The sequence below is a fragment of the Notamacropus eugenii genome, chromosome 3 (genome assembly GCF_028372415.1).
Source record: "Notamacropus eugenii isolate mMacEug1 chromosome 3, mMacEug1.pri_v2, whole genome shotgun sequence".
Classification (NCBI taxonomy): Eukaryota; Metazoa; Chordata; class Mammalia; order Diprotodontia; family Macropodidae; genus Notamacropus; species Notamacropus eugenii.
In genome coordinates, this window is record NC_092874.1 from 219,538,420 (window position 1) to 219,557,009 (window position 18,590).

General features: G+C 40.0%; 1 protein-coding gene across 1 annotated transcript in view; it reads right to left on the reverse strand.

Annotated features, from left to right (window-relative positions):
- VDR (vitamin D receptor) overlaps window positions 1-18,590 on the reverse strand; it is a 91,229-nt gene that overhangs the window by 19,285 nt on the left and 53,354 nt on the right. Inside the window, exon 5 of the mRNA XM_072654502.1 lies at window positions 14,273-14,403. Within this exon, the coding sequence (XP_072510603.1) occupies window positions 14,273-14,403 (131 nt within the window). The remainder of the gene's footprint in view (window positions 1-14,272; window positions 14,404-18,590) is intronic.

An 18,590-nucleotide genomic window follows, 5' to 3' on the forward strand; every position in this document is an offset into this window, starting at 1 on the left:
ATCCAATTCACTTGCAAATCAAGACACTACCTTCCCATTGTCATGGTCCTCTTCACAAACTAAGATCAAATAACAATAATAATAACAATTTCCCTGATAGAATATAAGCTCCTTGAGGGCAAGAAGAATTGAAAATGGGAAATCAGGGGTAAAAGATAACATTCTTTTTCATGTCCAATCCATCCAAGTTGGGGTAGAAGTCATGCTCAGACAATTGACTCACCTCACCCCAAAAGGTGCTGAGCCTCCCATAGAAAGGCACAGTAAGGATGACTGCATATAGTCCAGGAAATTGTTTATTGATTATATTAAATCTTTTTTGTTCAATATGATTCTATTATGTTGCTGCAAAACTGTTCTAAAATCTCATTGGCATCAACTGTGGTTGCTCACCTGTTTTCTCTATAATAGAACACCTCAAAAAATAACTACTGGGCCTAATTCTGTCCTCCAAGTCCAAGTAGGACAAGTCTGTTCTTTCTTCCACACAAAAATCCTTCAAATATTTGAAGTTAGAAATCATAGTTGCTTCAACTAGTCCTTATTTGGTTAGTTTTCCAGTTCTCTCCCCATTCTGGGTGCCATCTTCTGGAATTGCTCAAGCTTGCAAATGTCCTTACTAAAATGTGGCACATGGAAATAGACACAAAAATTTATGTTTTCTAACTAGCACATACTATAGTGGAGCCACTATACTCCAGTAATATTTTTTGACTAATGTTTAAGATCACGTTAACGTTTTTTGGCTATCAAATAAACTCCATGAAAAGATTCAGCCTCTTCTTTAACATGTATCATAGATGTCATCACTATATCTTTAAGAGGCAATATAATCTTTAGAGACTAGCAGTTTCATTGGCATTCTGGAGAGATTGTTACCTATGTTGAGAGTAAGGTACAAATGGGAAGAAGATGAAGAGAATAGAGAACTTTTTCCCTAAAAGAAATATTTTAACTCATCTTAAAAAAAAAAAAAAACAACTGCCAAGAATTCTTGAAAGACTTTAGCTGCTGTCTTAAGAAAGCTGAATGGGGAGGACTATGTTTTACACAGCGATACACTGAAAATAATTTTTGTCTTTGTTTTATTGTTTATAACACTGTTAATAAGTTGTACAACCAGTAACCTTTACAGTTATTTAAGCCCAGGAAATTAAGGGGCTTATTTATACAAAGCATTTGCTTATGCTTATCAGAAAAGAGGTCCCTCCAGTTTATTAAATAAACAATAATAATTTACATTTATTTATTTAGTCAACTGGGATAAGGACTTAAGGCTAACTGATTAATCAGTGCTAGAGATGTTGTAATTTCAGCATTTAATGTAGAAATATCAGAATACACCCCTTTATTACTTTAGAACACAGGATGAGAGAATGAAACAAGGAAAATGAGCTAGTAGAGAAAGGAGTGATCATCTAGGCTATGTGCGAGAGGGTTGCAATGTATAAAGTTCTTTGAATCTTTAAGGGCTACATAAATGGCAGCTATTACATTATTTTTAGGTACTATATCACACTGTTGAGTCCTACTGAGCTTATAGGTTTCATCAAAGGTTTTTATCACATGAATTGTTTTCTAGCTATATCTTACCCATTTTGTACTTAATACCATTGATGTTTTTAATCCAAGTGTAGGATCTTATATTTATAACTAACAAAAGCTTCAATAGCCTCACCCACAATGACTTATGGATGGTATTACAATATCTTTAAGAAGGAATGGAATCTTAGGGACATGGTCATTTTAAAGACTATTAACGTGTTGAGAAAACTGAATGGTAGGACTATATTTCCAGAGTTAACAATAAATTTGTACTTGATGGTTAGATGTGACTCTTCGTACTGCAAAATATTGCTGAAATATTTAAATATATTTTTGTAATTTTTTTTACAGTGTTAAAAATAGAGAGGAAATGCTAGTGCCTATTTAAGCCTATAAGATAAAGGGTTTTGAGAAACAAGAAAGAAAGCTTATACTTTATCTTATAAACTAGGATGGAAGTTCAGAGATAATTAATGAGAGTTGGTTCTTCTTTTAATTTATGAAGAAATATTGTAATATATACCTTGGTTTCCATAGATCTTGTGATGTAAATTAATTTTTTAAAATAGGCTAATAGTAGCTAAAGAGAGGGGTGACTACTTAGCCTTGGCTACACATTGGGTGACTTCATTCCTAAACCTTGCTACATTACTGTTAAATTTTGTCATCATGTTTATACTATTATTCTAACTTACTAGGATAATTGTAGATCTCAGTTGTGTCACCCAATATTAGATATCTGAAAAGATCTGAAAAATCAAAAAAAAAAAATTGAAAAAATTTTGTGTTTTTTTACAGCTGCATTTATGAATTCTCAGAGATTAGGATACAATGTTATACAGGTCCCTCACCTCCCCAGGTCATAGGACGTGGAGTTTAAATACCACCTCTTTCAATTCCTACATGTCAATTTCCTTATCTATAAAATGAGGGGCTAATTGACTCCTGAGATCCATTCCCACTACATATCTTCAGTCCTATGAACCTACTGCTAAAAATAGTGATGGAATTGTGCCAAAGATAGAATCCTGCTACGCTTAAAGTGGTTATCAAACCGTTAATACCTTTTTCACTTGTTCAACCAGTTTGGATCAACCTAACCACACTATCAATCAGAATACATTTTTTTCCTTCTCACATACAAGGATATCATATGGGATTTTACCAATATGCCTTGCTGAAATCTCAGGATACCATGTATATAAACCCCTAATTTACCATTTCAGTAATCCTTTCTTATTTCTGTTGTTTAGGGGTGATTGCAAGTCAAATAAGCTGCTCATCTTTTTGTTTTTTTCTTTGTTTTTCCTAAGAAGATCTCAAATACCTCATTTGTTTAAAGATCATCTTTTTTCATTGACCCAACATGGTGGGTTTTTCAGAATATGTTATTGAACTTGAGAGCCTTTGCTTTTGGAAGATAACTGTATTCTTTCCTTTGATGTCTCATGATTATGGGATAATTCTGGGTTGAATTACTTTTTCTTTTTACATGAACAAAAGGTTTTTTCCTGGCTGCAAAATCTGTTACTGACATTTTGAAAATGTTAGCTCTAGATGTTTTGGAATTTGAAATACGTATTTCTTTTATTTTTCTGGTGATGATATGTGTATTTGAGTGATTAAAGCTTTCATGTCTACATTCCATAATTCTGGACAATATTTCTGTATTTTTCCTATAATTTCTTTGAATTTGTCATGTTCCTTTGGGAGAATAAGGATGTTTTTAAGATGTCTCTATACAGCCTATTTTCAAGGTCAGTTACTTTGACTTAATGTAGGATTTGTGTATGCTTTCAATTATGTTCCCTTTTGCTTTTTCTCTGCCAAATTTTCTTCCACTTCAGTATTTTTTTTGTTTCAAATTTGTTATTCCTTCTTTCTGAGCCTCTACTTCTTTGGAGAGATTTTCTACTGTATATTCATTGTTTCCTACTCTGTGTTTTTTTAAAATTCTTCACATTTATCTCTTATTTCTGACCTAATTTCTTTCTTCTAATCATTTTATTTCTCTTTTGAACCATTTTGGACCTACCCCTCACCCCCCATTATTTGAACTTTGTGGAATCTGTAGAATTTTTTTTGACTCATTTCTTTCAGAATATGACTTCATTGTGCTCTGGCTGCTCTTTGAAGTTTATTCATTCTTCCTTCTGTCTTTATGATCCTATTGGACTATTTATTTATAAGTTAGGTTTTTATTCAGAATTTCTTTCCTGAACTTGGGTGGTTGGGTGTTTCTCTTTTATTCCTTGTCAGTTGCTTCTAAACTCCTTCCTCATTCTTTGACTTCTCTGCCATCCACTGCTACATAGATCCCAAGTCTTGGTGTGCTTTCTGTTCTCAGCATCCTTATGTTAGGAGATGTAAGGTCCTCTTAGACTAGGTTCTTGCCTAAAGTAAACTTGGGTAGAGAAGACTGGCTGTAACTCAATATCCACCGCCCTTTCCACGGTGGATAGAGCACTGGACCTATAGTCAGGAAGATCAGAGTTCAAATCTGGTCTCATTGCTTATTAACTATGTGACCATGGGCAGATCACTTAACCACTGTCTGCTTCAGTTTCCTTATCTATAAAATGGGGATGGTAACAATAGCACCCACTTCCTTGGGTTGTTGTGAGGATGAAATAAGATAATTCTTGTCTCCATCTTCTGCCCCTTCTCTCCAATTATACTTCCTTTCCTTTGCTTAACTGGGCAGAGTCATTGTTTACTGCCTCTTGATAGGTGAAGTAGGCTGCAGGCTGAGTCACTGCCATGGGCATAGAGATCTTCTACAGTCAGACTCTAAATCCTAAGCTTGTGAGTTTGTTTATATGATTGGGGGGAGTGAGAATAAAGGAAGTTGAGACAGTGAATGGGAGCTATTTTAGTTCTCAGATGTTATTTCATGAGGTTTTTTTTACCACTTGGGGTGTTCTGTTTTATCTTGTATATTCAGCTAAGTTATCCTACATTTGGCACATAATTCCTTTTTCCAAGGTTTTGGGTTACTAGGGATTTCTGAAAACAACTATCATGCTGGTCATGTGCTCCTAGTTTTATTTATTATATGTATTATTAATTTATATTTATAATATTATTTAGTATTACATACATTATTTATAGATATTAAGTCACTTCCCATCTGACTCTGAAAACCTCCAGGAGTCCTACACTACTTATCCAAACTTACACCAACATACATCACCCCTCTCTACTTTACCCAGGTTCTATCCTTTTCCTCAACCCATCCAAAATAAATTCCCTTTATTCTTTGCCTATTTAAATTCTACAGGTAATATGGAAGAGGGATCAGGTTGTTCTGTTTGCCCAGAGAGCACAGAACCAGAAACAAGGGATGGATGCTACAAAGTCATAAAGAAGCAAATTTACGCTTGATGTCAGGGAAAACTTCCTAAGAATGAAAGCTGTCCACAAGTTGGCCAGACTTCCTTGGGAGTTGGCCGGCTTTCCCTCTGTGGAGGTCAGATGACGTACCCACTTGTATACTTTATGGAAGGGATTCCTTTCAGGTATAGGTGGAACTAGATGGCTGCTGTCCTCTCTCTCAATTCTATAATTCTCTGATAATCTGAGTCCATGTTCAGTTCCATACTGCAAGGAGGTCTCTAGATCCAAAGTTCCTGAAGTCATTATTTAGTGACTGGATCTACTGGATGTATTAGTCAGACATTCAATGGAAGCTATTTTTAAGCTTCCTATATTTCCTGATATATACTGGCTACTTGCAGGAGAACTGGCTATAGGCAGATTCAACAAACTGAACTGTGCCTTTCCTAGGACTCATGGGTTTAGAACGGACCTTTAAACGCCCTGCCAAAGGGCTGGGGGTGGGATGGGGTAGGTGGTGGCCTGAATTTAGGAAAAGTTGTGGGCATGAGATCTGTCATTTCTAATGTATTGTAACTGATTTTATGCAAAGAGTAAAACATTGTAAAAAGCTGAGCATGTTCTGGTTGCTTTGATGGGGGTGGGGGGTGGAGCCTTAATTTTGTTATGTCAAGGTCATATGACTAGAGCTTAGTTAAATATAGTGTAATCTGGGCTGGTTTGGACATGTCTCGTTCACCTAAGATAAAGGTCCCTTTGAGAGGCCCTTGAAGCATGTCCAGATCGCTTAACATAGAGGTCTACATCCTCTACCATGTGGGATCAGTCCTTTGATTGGCCATCCTCATCTTTAAAACTGGGGAAGCTGAGCCAATCTCTCTTATTTGGTTGCACTCTCTCTTTTCTGCTGTGTTCTTTTTGGTAGCTCTTACCTACTTTGACCAAAGAGTGAAGATCACAGTTCACCCTCAGCATGGGCACCATGAACTGAACCAGTGAGAGGGGAAAGATTTTCCTTCCCCTGTTCCTTCTCTTTTACCGCAGCTCTGAGAAATGGACATGGGGAGTACTGATTTCTAGACTATGCTGTTTATCCTTCTCAGTTTCAGGTGCTGGAGATGATCACCATGGTACTGGGGGATACAAGAGATGGTGACCTTAGAACCAGGACTGCAGGCAGGGTCTGAGAAGTCAGAGGAGACATTCACTCAAGCCTGAAGGAGATTGAACCTGGAATTGGGATTGTGCTCTATAAGGATAGGGCTAAACTATGAACTTTTACACCTTCCCCTTCCCCAGATACTGAGGACATGGGGAGGGAGGGAGAGGATTCTGCCCCTCCCCAATGTTGTAGGAGTATGTTTGTAAATTTGTACATATATCTTTTGAAATAAGTATTTCTGTGTAAATTCTAACCTCTTAATTTTTAATGATACTGGGGAACAAGGGGACACCTTCATTGAGGGAAAACTATCGGTGGGGGCTGGAGCCATTTGTAGAGAGCTTAGACTCTCAGTCCCTTTAAGGATACTAGAAACCCCCTGGGATCAAATGTATCCCAGCTGGTCTTTGCATAGTAGAGGTCAGGGTGATAGTGTATTACAGTAACTTTGTCAAATACATAAGGAGAAAGTTAAATTGGTTTTTTGTGGTTGTTGTTTTTACCAGTAAGAGGTTAAGAGCTACCCTCATTTGAAAAACAAATATATTTCCTAAACTGATGAGAATCTGTGGCCATGCAGAGTCAGAGTTGGGGTTTAGAAAGTTACCCACACTTTCTGAGAACCACAGAGAACTTGGTGCTATCCAAGCATTCCTCCTCAGTAGGACAGAGTGTGTGTCACAGCCACCAGATGAAAGGAGTATTTGCCCAGAGTCTGATCATTCTTGTTAAGTAATGACTAACAATCGCACCTAGTGTTTAAAAATATAAATGAGGGTCATTATTCTTATACAGTAGAGCATACAGTATAGTGTCAAGAACTCTTTGAGATGCTACAGAAATTCTATGTGCTATTAGTACTATTAATAATGATAAAGCACCATATTTTATAGATATAAAGTGCTATGTAAAATATGAAGTACTATGTTTTATAAAGAGCTACATAATAATTAGTACTGCTGCTAATAAAGAAGCATTTATTATATAGAGAAATATTTATCTTTTATGTATGCATCTCAACTAGAATATAAGCTCCTTAAAGGCAGATATGCTATCTTAAACTCTTGCACAGTCTGTCTCCCACATCTGGAATGCTCTCCAACCTCATCTTGGTTTCCTTGAAGATTCAGCTTAAGCCCCACCTTCTGGAGGAAGTTTTTCCTAGTGCCTTCAGTTACTAGTGCCTTCCTATCCAGGATTACCTTGTGTCTGCTTTGTTATGTGCCTTATACATATTTATATATGTGCATATTCTCTCTCCTAATAAAAGTAAGCTTCTTGAGGTCTAGGGATTAGAACTTGAGACACTGAAATAGGGAATATTTCATTACTGCCTTTGTAGTCCCAGTGCTTGGCACCTATTAGGCATCGAATACAAGGCTGAGGTGAACTACCCCCGCAAAAAAAATCCTATCAATCTACCCAGACTCAGCCCCATCTCCTTCACTGCTCCAGCTCAAACTGTTCTAAGTCCCAATGTCACTTAAAGTCTGTTCTATATAATTTATCTCTTAAATATGTTTCTGTGTTTTTGCCTTTGTCTCATCCAGCAATGCATCAGTATTTATTATCTAACACATGCAAGGTGTGTGTGTGGTGGGGAGAGGGGGGCGGAGAGAGAAGTCACAAAGAAGATACATTCTAGTTTCTTGTATGGTAACCTTGTGTCATTGACTAGACTTAGATTATAAAAAGTAATTACTGTAATAGAGTGATGGCCTCAGGAGCGATTGAAATGTGTAGACCTTTTGTCCCTACATTAAGGAGCTGCTTTACTTCTTGTTCTTTCTTCAGTTTTGAAAAATAGCTTTCTAGTGTCTCCCCCATTGTTAGACTGTCATGTTCTCCTGCTAGCATTCTGTCTGGTAGAACTTATGGTGCCTCCTAACCCTTTGGAATTGACCACATCTATTCTGCTGGAAAGTGGCAAGGCAACTAACCTTGGTAGAACTATTTACAAACTAAGAGTCATCAGACCCTGAATAAGGAACTGAGGAACATTTCTTTCTAAAGTAGGTAAGGACTTATAGCATGGACTTGGTGACATTATTTTGACTACTCAGACTTTTTTTTTCTTTTCTCTTAATTCCTAATTCTTGGCTAAGTTACAACTAGCTGAGGTTGCTAGATAAGTGAGTGACCTCCGGATAAGTGATGTGTTATAAAAGTCTCTCTGCCTTCAAGTAGTCTGGAACTTAATTAGAGAGACAGAACACAAATGTGCAACAAGTTAAAGAATGATGCGAAGGTGAAATAGAAGTTCAAGGTAAAAGTCTAAGAGATGTCACAAGTCGATAGATGACTAATTGCCCAATGTACAAAGGTAATAAGTGATATGAGGGTTCAGAGGCAGGACTGAGGACTGTAGACTGGGGCTGTCTACAGAGATGATGATGGCCGATACTAAGGAGTATAACAAGGAGTTTACAATGAGAACAAGACACGTACACATGAAAAGTTATACAACAGGACAGGGCAGGCTAGTAGTGAGATAAGGGATATCTCAGCTGTGTTAAGTGATAACCTCAGGCTGGGCACATGAATGAAAAGGGACTGCTCAGGAAAAGAAAACAATCTTCAGCTTGGATACACAGACCTAGAAGTACCTGGAGATAAGAGGATGAATGCACTTTGATGCCTGGAACAAGTGTCTAGGGGTTACCTTAGCTGACGGCACCTGCCAAATAGAGACCAAGAAAGCTTCATCCAAAGCAGGTGAGGTGGCAACATTCATATTTGCCCTATCCCCAGTACACTTCTTTTTGGGAATGGCTGTAGAGTCTCCCTGGTTTGTGGCCCTTCTCTAGCCAGAAAAAATCTAGGTTTTAGTGTGATATAAACCCAGTCTTCAAGATTACAGACAAAATCAGGATGGATACAGTTGGATACATGGATACAACCACAAACAGAGGCTGAGGTGGAATTCCTCAGCACATGTCTGAGGAGTATAGGAGGGGTAGAGTCTGTACTCTACCATCTTCTCTTGTCTATCTCCAAAATACTAAGGAATAAACCTCCTTCAGGTTCCTCTGCAGGGAAATTGAAGGTTCCAAAGTGCTTTCCTAGGATGTTAAGGAGAGTTTCAGCTTAACAGTAGACTATGGGCTGGAAGGGTCACTTAAATTCTAGTTGTTGGGTCACAGATCACACAGTCTCATCTAATTTTAAAGGTAAATGGGCTCTTACAGATTGTTTAGTTCAAATCTCTCATTTTATTGATGAGGAAATTGTGGTCCAAAGAGTTTAACTACTTGCCCAAGGTCATGCTACCAATGAGTGACAGAATTAAGAGTAGGACCTTAGTCTCCTGATTCCTATTGGCTAGGGTCTTGATCCAGTTCAGTTTTACCTGGGACTCTGGTCCCACAATAGGCCTCTCCTCCTAGGCTCACCTTATAGTGATTCAGACTCCCATTTCCCCATCCCCAAATGCTCTAGACCTGCCATAGCTATCTGAGGGCCCAGGTACCATCTTTGGCACATTTTGTCCTGCTGCTACATGCTGGGGGAGAGGAGGAGGGTGTAGCAGAGTTCAGGAAGCTAAGAGCTCAGGAACCTGGGTCCCCTATGAAACTAAAAAAGGTTCTGCTGGAATAAACAATGAAGCAAGGATAAGAAAGGAAGTTGTAAAACCTAGTTAGGAACACAGGAGATGGTTGATAAATGGTACAGTGTAAAAAGAATGGGATCTGGAATCAGAGGACCTGGGTTTGAATCCCACCTCTAATGTGCATTACCTGAGTAACTTTTGGATAAATCACTTAACTTTCCTGGACCTTTAGTTTCTAAGTCCTGTAAAAAAAGGGAGTTAAAACTAGGTGGCCTCTGAGGTCCCTCCAGTCCTATGATCTTTTGATACCAAGAACTCAAATCTTTGGAGTTAGTGCTCTTTATATACTCTAACTTACTTCAGTATATGGTCTTCATATCCAGTATGTTCCCTAATACGGTGTCCTGTATGCAATAACTAGCTGCTTAATAAATAGATAGATAGATGGCGGAGTAGAAAGACGCACATACACATAGCTCCGAACCCACAACCCATAGAGCGGCTACAGGGGAGTAACTCACGGCGAATTCTGCACCCAGAGGCCACGGAATATTGGAGCGAGGGAGATTTCTGTTCCGGAGGGACCTGCAAACCTCTCGCAGGGGGTCCTTCACACTGCCGACTGGGCGCTGGGACTGGGAGCTGAGTGCAGCCCTGCCGAGGCTGCGGCACCGAGAGGAAAAGATCCGAGCGGGCTTCGGGGATGGGATCTCCAGCAGCCACGCGGGTCCCTCCGTCCACAGGTGATGGGGGTCGGTGAGAGAGTCTCTTTGGCGGGTCGAGAGGGGAGTGGGGTGCCCCCATGATTCGGGCCCCCCCGGGAGGTAGAAGCTGAGAGGCGGCTGCAGACAGGGGCTCCCCAAGCGGGCAGGAGCCTGGATCCATTGTGGAAGGTCTGTGCATAAACCCCCTGAGGGAACTGAGCCTGAGAGGCCCCGAACCTGACCACCTGAACTTAATCTCACACTGAATAGCAGCCCTGCCCCCGCCAAAAGCCCTAAGGCTGGAAGCAGCATTTGAATCTCAGTCCCCAAACGCTGGCTGGGAGGATCAGGAGGCGAGGTGGGTGTGAGGAGAATATTCAGAGGTCAAGTCACTGGCTGGGAAAATGCCCAGAAAAGGGAAAAGAAATAAGACTATTGAAGGGTACTTTCTTGGAGAACAGGCATTTCCTCCCTTCCTTTCTGATGAGGAAGAACAATGTTTACCATCAGGCAAAGACACAGAAATCAAGGCTTCTGTGTCCCAGCCCACCCAATGGGCTCAGGCCATGGAAGAGCTCAAAAAGAATTTTGAAAATCAAGTTAGAGAGGTGGAGGAAAAACTGGGAAGAGAAATGAGAGAGATGAAAGAAAAGCATGAAAAGCAGATCAGCTCCCTGCTAAAGGAGACCCAAAAAAATGTTGAAGAAATTAACACCTTGAAAACTAGCCTAACTCAATTGGCAAAAGAGGCTCAAAAAGCCAATGAGGAGAAGAATGCTTTCAAAAGCAGAATTAGCCAAATGGAAAAGGAGGTCCAAAAGCTCACTGAAGAAAACAGTTCTTTAAAAATTAGAATGGAACAAATGGAGGCTAATGACTTTATGAGAAACCAAGAAATCATAAAACAAAACCAAAAGAATGAAAAAATGGAAGATAATGTGAAATATCTCATTGGAAAAACAACTGACCTGGAAAATAGATCAAGGAGAGACAATTTAAAAATTATGGGACTACCTGAAAGCCATGATCAAAAGAAGAGCCTAGACATCATCTTCCATGAAATTATCAAGGAAAACTGCCCTGAGATTCTAGAACCAGAGGGCAAAATAAATATTCAAGGAATCCACAGAACACCACCTGAAAGACATCAAAAAAGAGAAACTCCTAGGAACATTGTGGCCAAATTCCAGAGTTCCCAGGTCAAGGAGAAAATATTGCAAGCAGCTAGAAAGAAACAATTCAAGTATTGTGGAAATACAATCAGGATAACACAAGATCTAGCAGCCTCTACATTAAGGGATCGAAGGGCATGGAATAGGATATTTCAGAAGTCAAAGGAACTAGGACTAAAACCAAGAATCACCTACCCAGCAAAACTGAGTATAATACTTCAGGGGAAAAAATGGTCTTTCAATGAAATAGAGGATTTTCAAGCATTCTTGATGAAAAGACCAGAGCTGAAAAGAAAATTTCACTTTCAAACACAAGAATGAAGAGAAGCATGAAAAGGTGAACAGCAAAGAGAAGTCATAAGGGACTTACTAAAGTTGAACTGTTTACATTCCTACATGGAAAGACAATATTTGTAACTCATGAAACATTTCAGTATCTGGGTACTGGGTGGGAGTACACACACACACACACATGCACACATGCACACATACATAGAGGCAGAGTGCACAGAGTGACTTGAAGAGGATGGGATCATATCTTAAAAAAAAATGAAATCAAGCAGTGAGAGAGAAATATATTGGGAGGAGAAAGGGAGAAATTGAATGGGGCAAATTATCTCTCATAAAAGAGGCAAGCAAAAGACTCATTAGTGGAGGGATAAAGAGGGGAGGTGAGAGAAAAACATGAAGTCTACTCTCATCACATTCCACTAAAGGAAAGAATAAAATGCACACTCATTTTGGTAGGAAAACCTATCTTACAATACAGGAAAGTGGGGGACAAGGGGACAAGCAGGGTGGGGGGGATGACAGAAGGGAGGGCATGGGGAGGAGAATGCAATTCGAGGTCGACACTCATGGGGAGGGATAGGATCAAAAGAGAATAGAAGTAATGGGGGACAGGATAGGATGGAGGGAAATATAGTTAGTCCTATACAACACAACTATTATGGAAGTCATTTGCAAAACTACACAGATTTGGCCTATATTGAATTGCTTGCCTTCCAAAGGGAAGGGGTGGAGAGGGAGGGAGGTAAAGAAGTTGGAACTCAAAGTGTTAGGATCAACTGTCGAGTGATGTTCTTGCCACTAGGAAATAAGAAATATAGGTTAAGGGGTAAAGAAAGCTATCTGCCCCTACAGGACAAAAGAGAAGACAGAGACAAGGGCAGAGAGGGATGTTAGAAGAGAGAGCAGATTGGTCACAGGGGCAATTAGAATGCTTGGTGTTTGGGAGGGGAGGGGACAAAAGGGGAGAAAATTTGTAACCCAAAATTTTGTGAAAATAAATGTTAAAAGTTAAATTAAAAAAAATAAAGATAAGAAAGCTGAGACTTTGAGAAATTAAAAAAATAAAAATAAAAAAATAAATAGATAGATAGATAAATGTTCTAATAAATACATAAATATTCCAATTAATGAATGGAAAAGTCCATAAGGCCACCCATACCTTCCTGCCCCCAGCTTCCTCAGGACAAGCCCTTATCCTGGGTGAGGCAGGGTGCTGGCCTGAAAATCAGCGGGTCCAGACCTGATGTGTTTTCCATGAAAGTGAAAATGAACCACTGCCTAGAAACATCTTTAAAGAATTTAAAGTTTCAGCTAGAGACCAGGAACTAGGGGCGAGGAATAAGAATCCATGGTTTATATACCCTGAGACTGGTATCACAGATGAAGACTTCAGTTTTTCTCTTTACTCCCACAATAAGAGGGATTTCTTTTTTCCCTCACTGAAGGAAATTCCCAAAGCCCAAGTTTTATCATGTGATTGATCTTGGGATAACTTCCTGTCTCAATTGTCTAAATCTCTACTGCAGTCCAAATCTCTACAGGGAACCCTCCATGGCTATATCTCAGAGACTCTGGCCATAGAGGCCCCTTCCCCCTTCGAAGGAGGAGGTAGCACAGTCAGAAGAGGCAGCAATAATTCCAGGGTAGTAAATAAAGAAAGCTGGGGCAGAACCACTCACCATTCCCTAAGCTGGGGAAGCAGAAATGGGGTGCCTTGGAGGACTATGTTCAATTTAATTTCCTGGTTTGGTTAAAAAATAACTAAGCTTACAGCTCAAAGGCAAAGTCCAGGGGGTTATTTTTAACTCTGAACCAGATTCCATCATCTCTCCACATCTTTCATCTTGGTCCTCACCTGCACCCCCAGGACAGCTCTAAGTAGTCCCTTGATGGGGTTATATCCTTTCCTAAGTTTAGGCTACCCTCCAAGATTTCCCTTAGCTTTGCTCCTGAAATTCTCTACTGTCTCTCCTTCCATAGTTTCTTCAAGGAGTCAGCCCTCAGGCACTCAGCTGAGTTCAGAAAGTATGAGTCATTGGAAAGGGCAGGATCAGCTAGACCCAAAGGTGACTTCTCAGGGATTTTTCAGGCCTTCCAAGCCCAGAGGGTGAGGCTTCCCTACTGACTTTCTTTTAATTCTTTGTAGCCTTTTATCCCAAGACCTAGACCCAGAGGGCAGTTAGGTTCCTAGAACTCAGTCCCTTGCACATAGGATCTAGGAAATGTACAGACTTGTAATGACCAATTCCCAGGTGGAAACTTGGACATAGAGATGTAGTCAGACTGAGCCCTCCAAATGAGGCACACCATGGACAGCAGCAACCTGATTCTTCCCCTTCTTATCCCAGAGCTCAAATTAGGTATACCACATCCCACATCAGAAATGGCTGGAATGAGACCAAGAGTTCAAATTGTTTTCTAAGCTTCTTCCTGCGGGCTCTGATTTCATAGCTCTCCATCCTCAGCTTAGCCTTCTGTTATTTTCCACCCTATCTCTCCTCAAGGAACTCACATTCTTTCATCATGCCGATGTCCACACAGCGCTTCAGTCGGCAGGCTTGGCAGTGACGTCGATTGTCCTTGGTGATGCGGCAGTCACCATTGAAGGGACAAGTGAACAGAGCCTTCCGTTTCATGCTCCTCCTGCCAAGACATCAGTTGGGAAATGGCTGAACAAGCGGTATATGATTACGATGGAATACAACTGTGCTATAAGAAATGATGAGGCAAATGAGCTTAGAAAAACATAGAAATGGCAGATCTTGTCACCCACTAAGAATTGCCAGTGAAAACTCAAGCTCCCTTCACTGGAGATCTGTACAAACACTGGGAAAGAATCACTGTCGTCTTACTTCAGATTCTTACTAGCTGTGTGACCCTGGGCAAAGTACTTAACAAATGTCTACACCTCAGTTTCTTCAGGTATAACATGGGGATAACTGAAGAACCTACCTCATAGTGTTATTGTGAGGATTAAATGAAATGATACATGTAAACTGCATTGCAAAACTTTAAAGCTCCATATAAATGCTAGCTATAATAATAATTATTAATATATACATACTGTTATTCTCATTTTACAGACATAGAAACAGAGAAGTGAACTTTCCCAACCAGACCTGGAATTCAAGTATTCTGTCTTCTTGCTCTTCTGTGTTGACTCACACTAGCAGCCTAATGGAATGGGGCAAATATCACTGTAGCAATGGGACATAAGTTCAAGACCTGGCTCCAGTATTCATTAGGTGTATAATCCTGAACAAATCCCTTGACATCTCCAAACCTATTTCTTCATCTGTCAAGCAGGTATACCTACCTCACGGAATTGTTGTGAAGGCAATAAATAAAAATGAGTTATTATTTCCATTGATTACAGCACACCTTAGAGCCAAAAAGAACATGGAGGCCCATGTTTAAAGAGATTAAAGAAGATTAGGGAAAAAAAGTTGTGGAAGAAACCTATCCATGGTCTCTTTCAAAAGTGACTCTGGGTTGAAGAAAGCCTATATGACTGGTTTATACAGCATCTATTGTTGATAATGTAGAGAAAAACAAGGAAAAGGAAGCAGGACTGGAGGGAAAAATTGCTGGATGTTAAGTCAGAGGACATGAATTTGAATTCATGCTCTGCCCCTCTATGGCCATGGACAACTTACTTAACCTCTCTGGGTCTCAGTTTCCTCATCTGTAAAGTGAATGAAGCTGTTATAAAGTAGAAAAATCACTGGTTTTGGAGTCAGAAAATCTGGATCCGCATCTCATCTTTGACACTTAACGTGTCATACTTTAAGGTATGTGACCTTAGAAAAATCACTTAAGTGAAAATATGTTTGATATGAATGTATATGTAGAGCCTATATCAGATTCATGCCATCTTGGGGAGTCAAGAGGGAAAAGAGGGGAAGAAAATTTAACACTCAAAAGCTTGTAGAACTGAATGTTGTAGACTAAAAATAAATTGATTCATTAAAAGAAAAGTCACGTAAATCTCTCTGGAACTCAGTTTCCCCATCAGTAAAAGAGGGGCTTGGACTTGGTGTCCTCTGAGGTTCCTTTCAGCTTTAAATCTATAATCTTTTGAAAATGGAGGGCAAGCACTAAATTGCATAAGAACTAGACCTGTGATATCCTTGGTACAGGGAACTCCCAGGTAAGGAAACTCCCTCTACCAATGCAGATTGTCCTCTTCTTTGCAACTTAGAGTCTTTGAGAGTTTCCTGGACTTGCTCAGAATCATACAGCCAGTATGTGTCATAAATGAGACTCAGACCCAGGTCCCCTTGGCTTCCAAACTGGCTCACCACCTTGCTTCTCATACTTCTTTAAGGATGTGCAAATAACTTTCACCATGACAGTTCAGTGAGATGGGGCCTATCAGTATTATCCTTGGTTCAAAATGCTGACCAGCTCTAAATTTAGAATCTAATTCTAAATCTATATGCTTACATCCCAACTAGACTATATTTATCTTAACTCAATCTCATCCATTTTCATAGTTTTCATTTTTCCTTTATTTTCTTTTCTTATCAGTAAGGTTGTTTTTGACAAGTTGTGTGTGTATCTTAGTTTGTCCACATGCAAACCAGGCTGTTCAGGTAACTTCATTTTTTCCGCAATCCAGGTGCTGGGGGTGGCAGTGACTGCCCTAGTTCTTAGTAGTTCAAAGAATAAGATTTAGAACAGAAAGAGTTCAGAAATCATTTAGTTCAACACCCTCATTGTACAAATAAGGAAACTGAGGGTTTGAGAGGTTGAGGCTCAGAAAGATTTCCCTTACACGTTGGTATTCTGGACACATGGCCCAATCTCAATTCCTTTGTTACAACACCAGGAGCCTTGACCCTACCCAGCCGGGACTGAATCAGCTGTCACACCCTGCCCTAAGCCAGTCCCTAAAATCCATGGCCATTGTCCAGCAATAACATTCCTTTGAGATTGTGAGCATTATAATTCATCTGCCATCCACTATGGGTAGCTGACTCCCACCACCTGTTACTTTTCCTATCCCTGTATTATTGAATCAAGAGCTTCCTATGAGCAAACTAGGCTTGAGCTCCACTGCTTGGTCTCTCATCTCTTTTTTTTCCTCAATTTTACACATCATTCCACTGCATTCTCTGGCATTCTCATACCAGAGTGAACAAAATTCCTTTAATTCTGAATTTTTTCTTCTCAAATTCCTTCCATCTACTTGCTCTCATTGAGACTTGGCTTCCACCAGAGGACACTGTATCCATGGTCATCCTCTCTACCACATGGCTTCTATGCCTTCACTCATGCTTCCCCCCCCATCCCCAACACACACAGTGGCACTCAAGGGGGAGTCTGGAATAAACTTTGCTCCCCACTGTCACTTCCAGGCCCTTTCTTCTCTGCTGTCATTCAGTCATCTGTCCTACTTTGAATTTCATTCTATTAAAACTTTTTATCCTATATAGTTCAAGGTGACTTGTTGTGTACCAACCTCCAAACCATTTTCTGTTTTCCAAGATGCTCAGCACCTAGGCTACACACTTCCTTTTCTCCCAACCCTTGTCTTTACCACGAAACGTTAACATTCATGCTGATGCTCTCCCAAGCTCCCTAATTTCCCAATTCTTCTGTCTTCTTACTTCAGCCTACCTTATACAGAGTTGACCACACCTTGGATGTCACCAGTCTTAACAAAAAATTCTGACATAGCTGACCATAACTTATCTTTTTATCTCTCCCTATGCCTCACCTCTCCTAAATCTGTTCTTCAACCTCTTCTCAGCCTTCAGTCTCTCTGCTGACTCCTCTTTCTTCCCTTTCCTATCTCCTTATAGTTAACCACACTGATACCCACTCTCAGATTCCTCATTCCTTTGTCCTATTCTGCTCATCACTTGCCAAACCCCAATACTAGATTACTCTTGCCATCTTCCTCCACTCCTACTCACAATCAGAGCTGGAGAAAGTCACACAACCACAATGACAGGGTCTATCATAAATTCATGTTTATCAGTTTCAACTGGACTCTCTGTGCAGCAAGGCATTCCTTCCTCATCTTGACCATGTCTCACAGGAGCCATTCCAAATCTTCTCTTTTCTCCTCAAGCTTCCCATATCTCCTTCTCCTTTTGCCCTCTCAACTGAGAAGCCCCACTCCTACCTTACTGTAAAAATGGAGAACTTTCACCATCATGATTTCCCATTTCTTCCTTTCCCTTCATCTCAAAAACCTCATGCCATTATCCTTCAGCATTCATGATCTTTTCCCCAAGATCCACTTCTTTTTCAAACTTTCCTGTTTCTGCTAAAAGCACCACCATTCTTCTCATCCCTTAGGTTTGTAATCTCAGAATTGTCCTCTACCTTTCATTCTCCCTCACTCCATATACCCAAGTTGCTGAATCCTCTACAACATTTCTTGAATATGACCCTTCTTCCTACTCACCCAGCCACTGCCTTATTTCAGGTCCTCATCACTTCTCACTAGATTAAATTGGAATGGCTTTCAAATTGGCCTCCTTTATTCAAAACTATTCCCACTCCAATCCTTCTTCCACTTTCCTACCAAAGTGATTTTCTTACATCACAGGTGTGATCATATGTCTACAAAAAACAGATTGGCCAAAGTGTTGAAAGGCTGATTTCTTCTCCTACCTACTTCCACAAACTCTTTGGTATGGCCTCTAGACTCTAGAGCAGGGGCTCTTGACTTATTTTTGCATGTATCATGGACCCCTTTGGCACTTTGATCTAATGAAGCCTATAGACTCCCTTTTAGAATTATGTTTCTAAATGCACAGAACAAATATTTTTTCAAAAAAGAAACAAGATGGTGGACCCTAGATTAAGAAACCCAG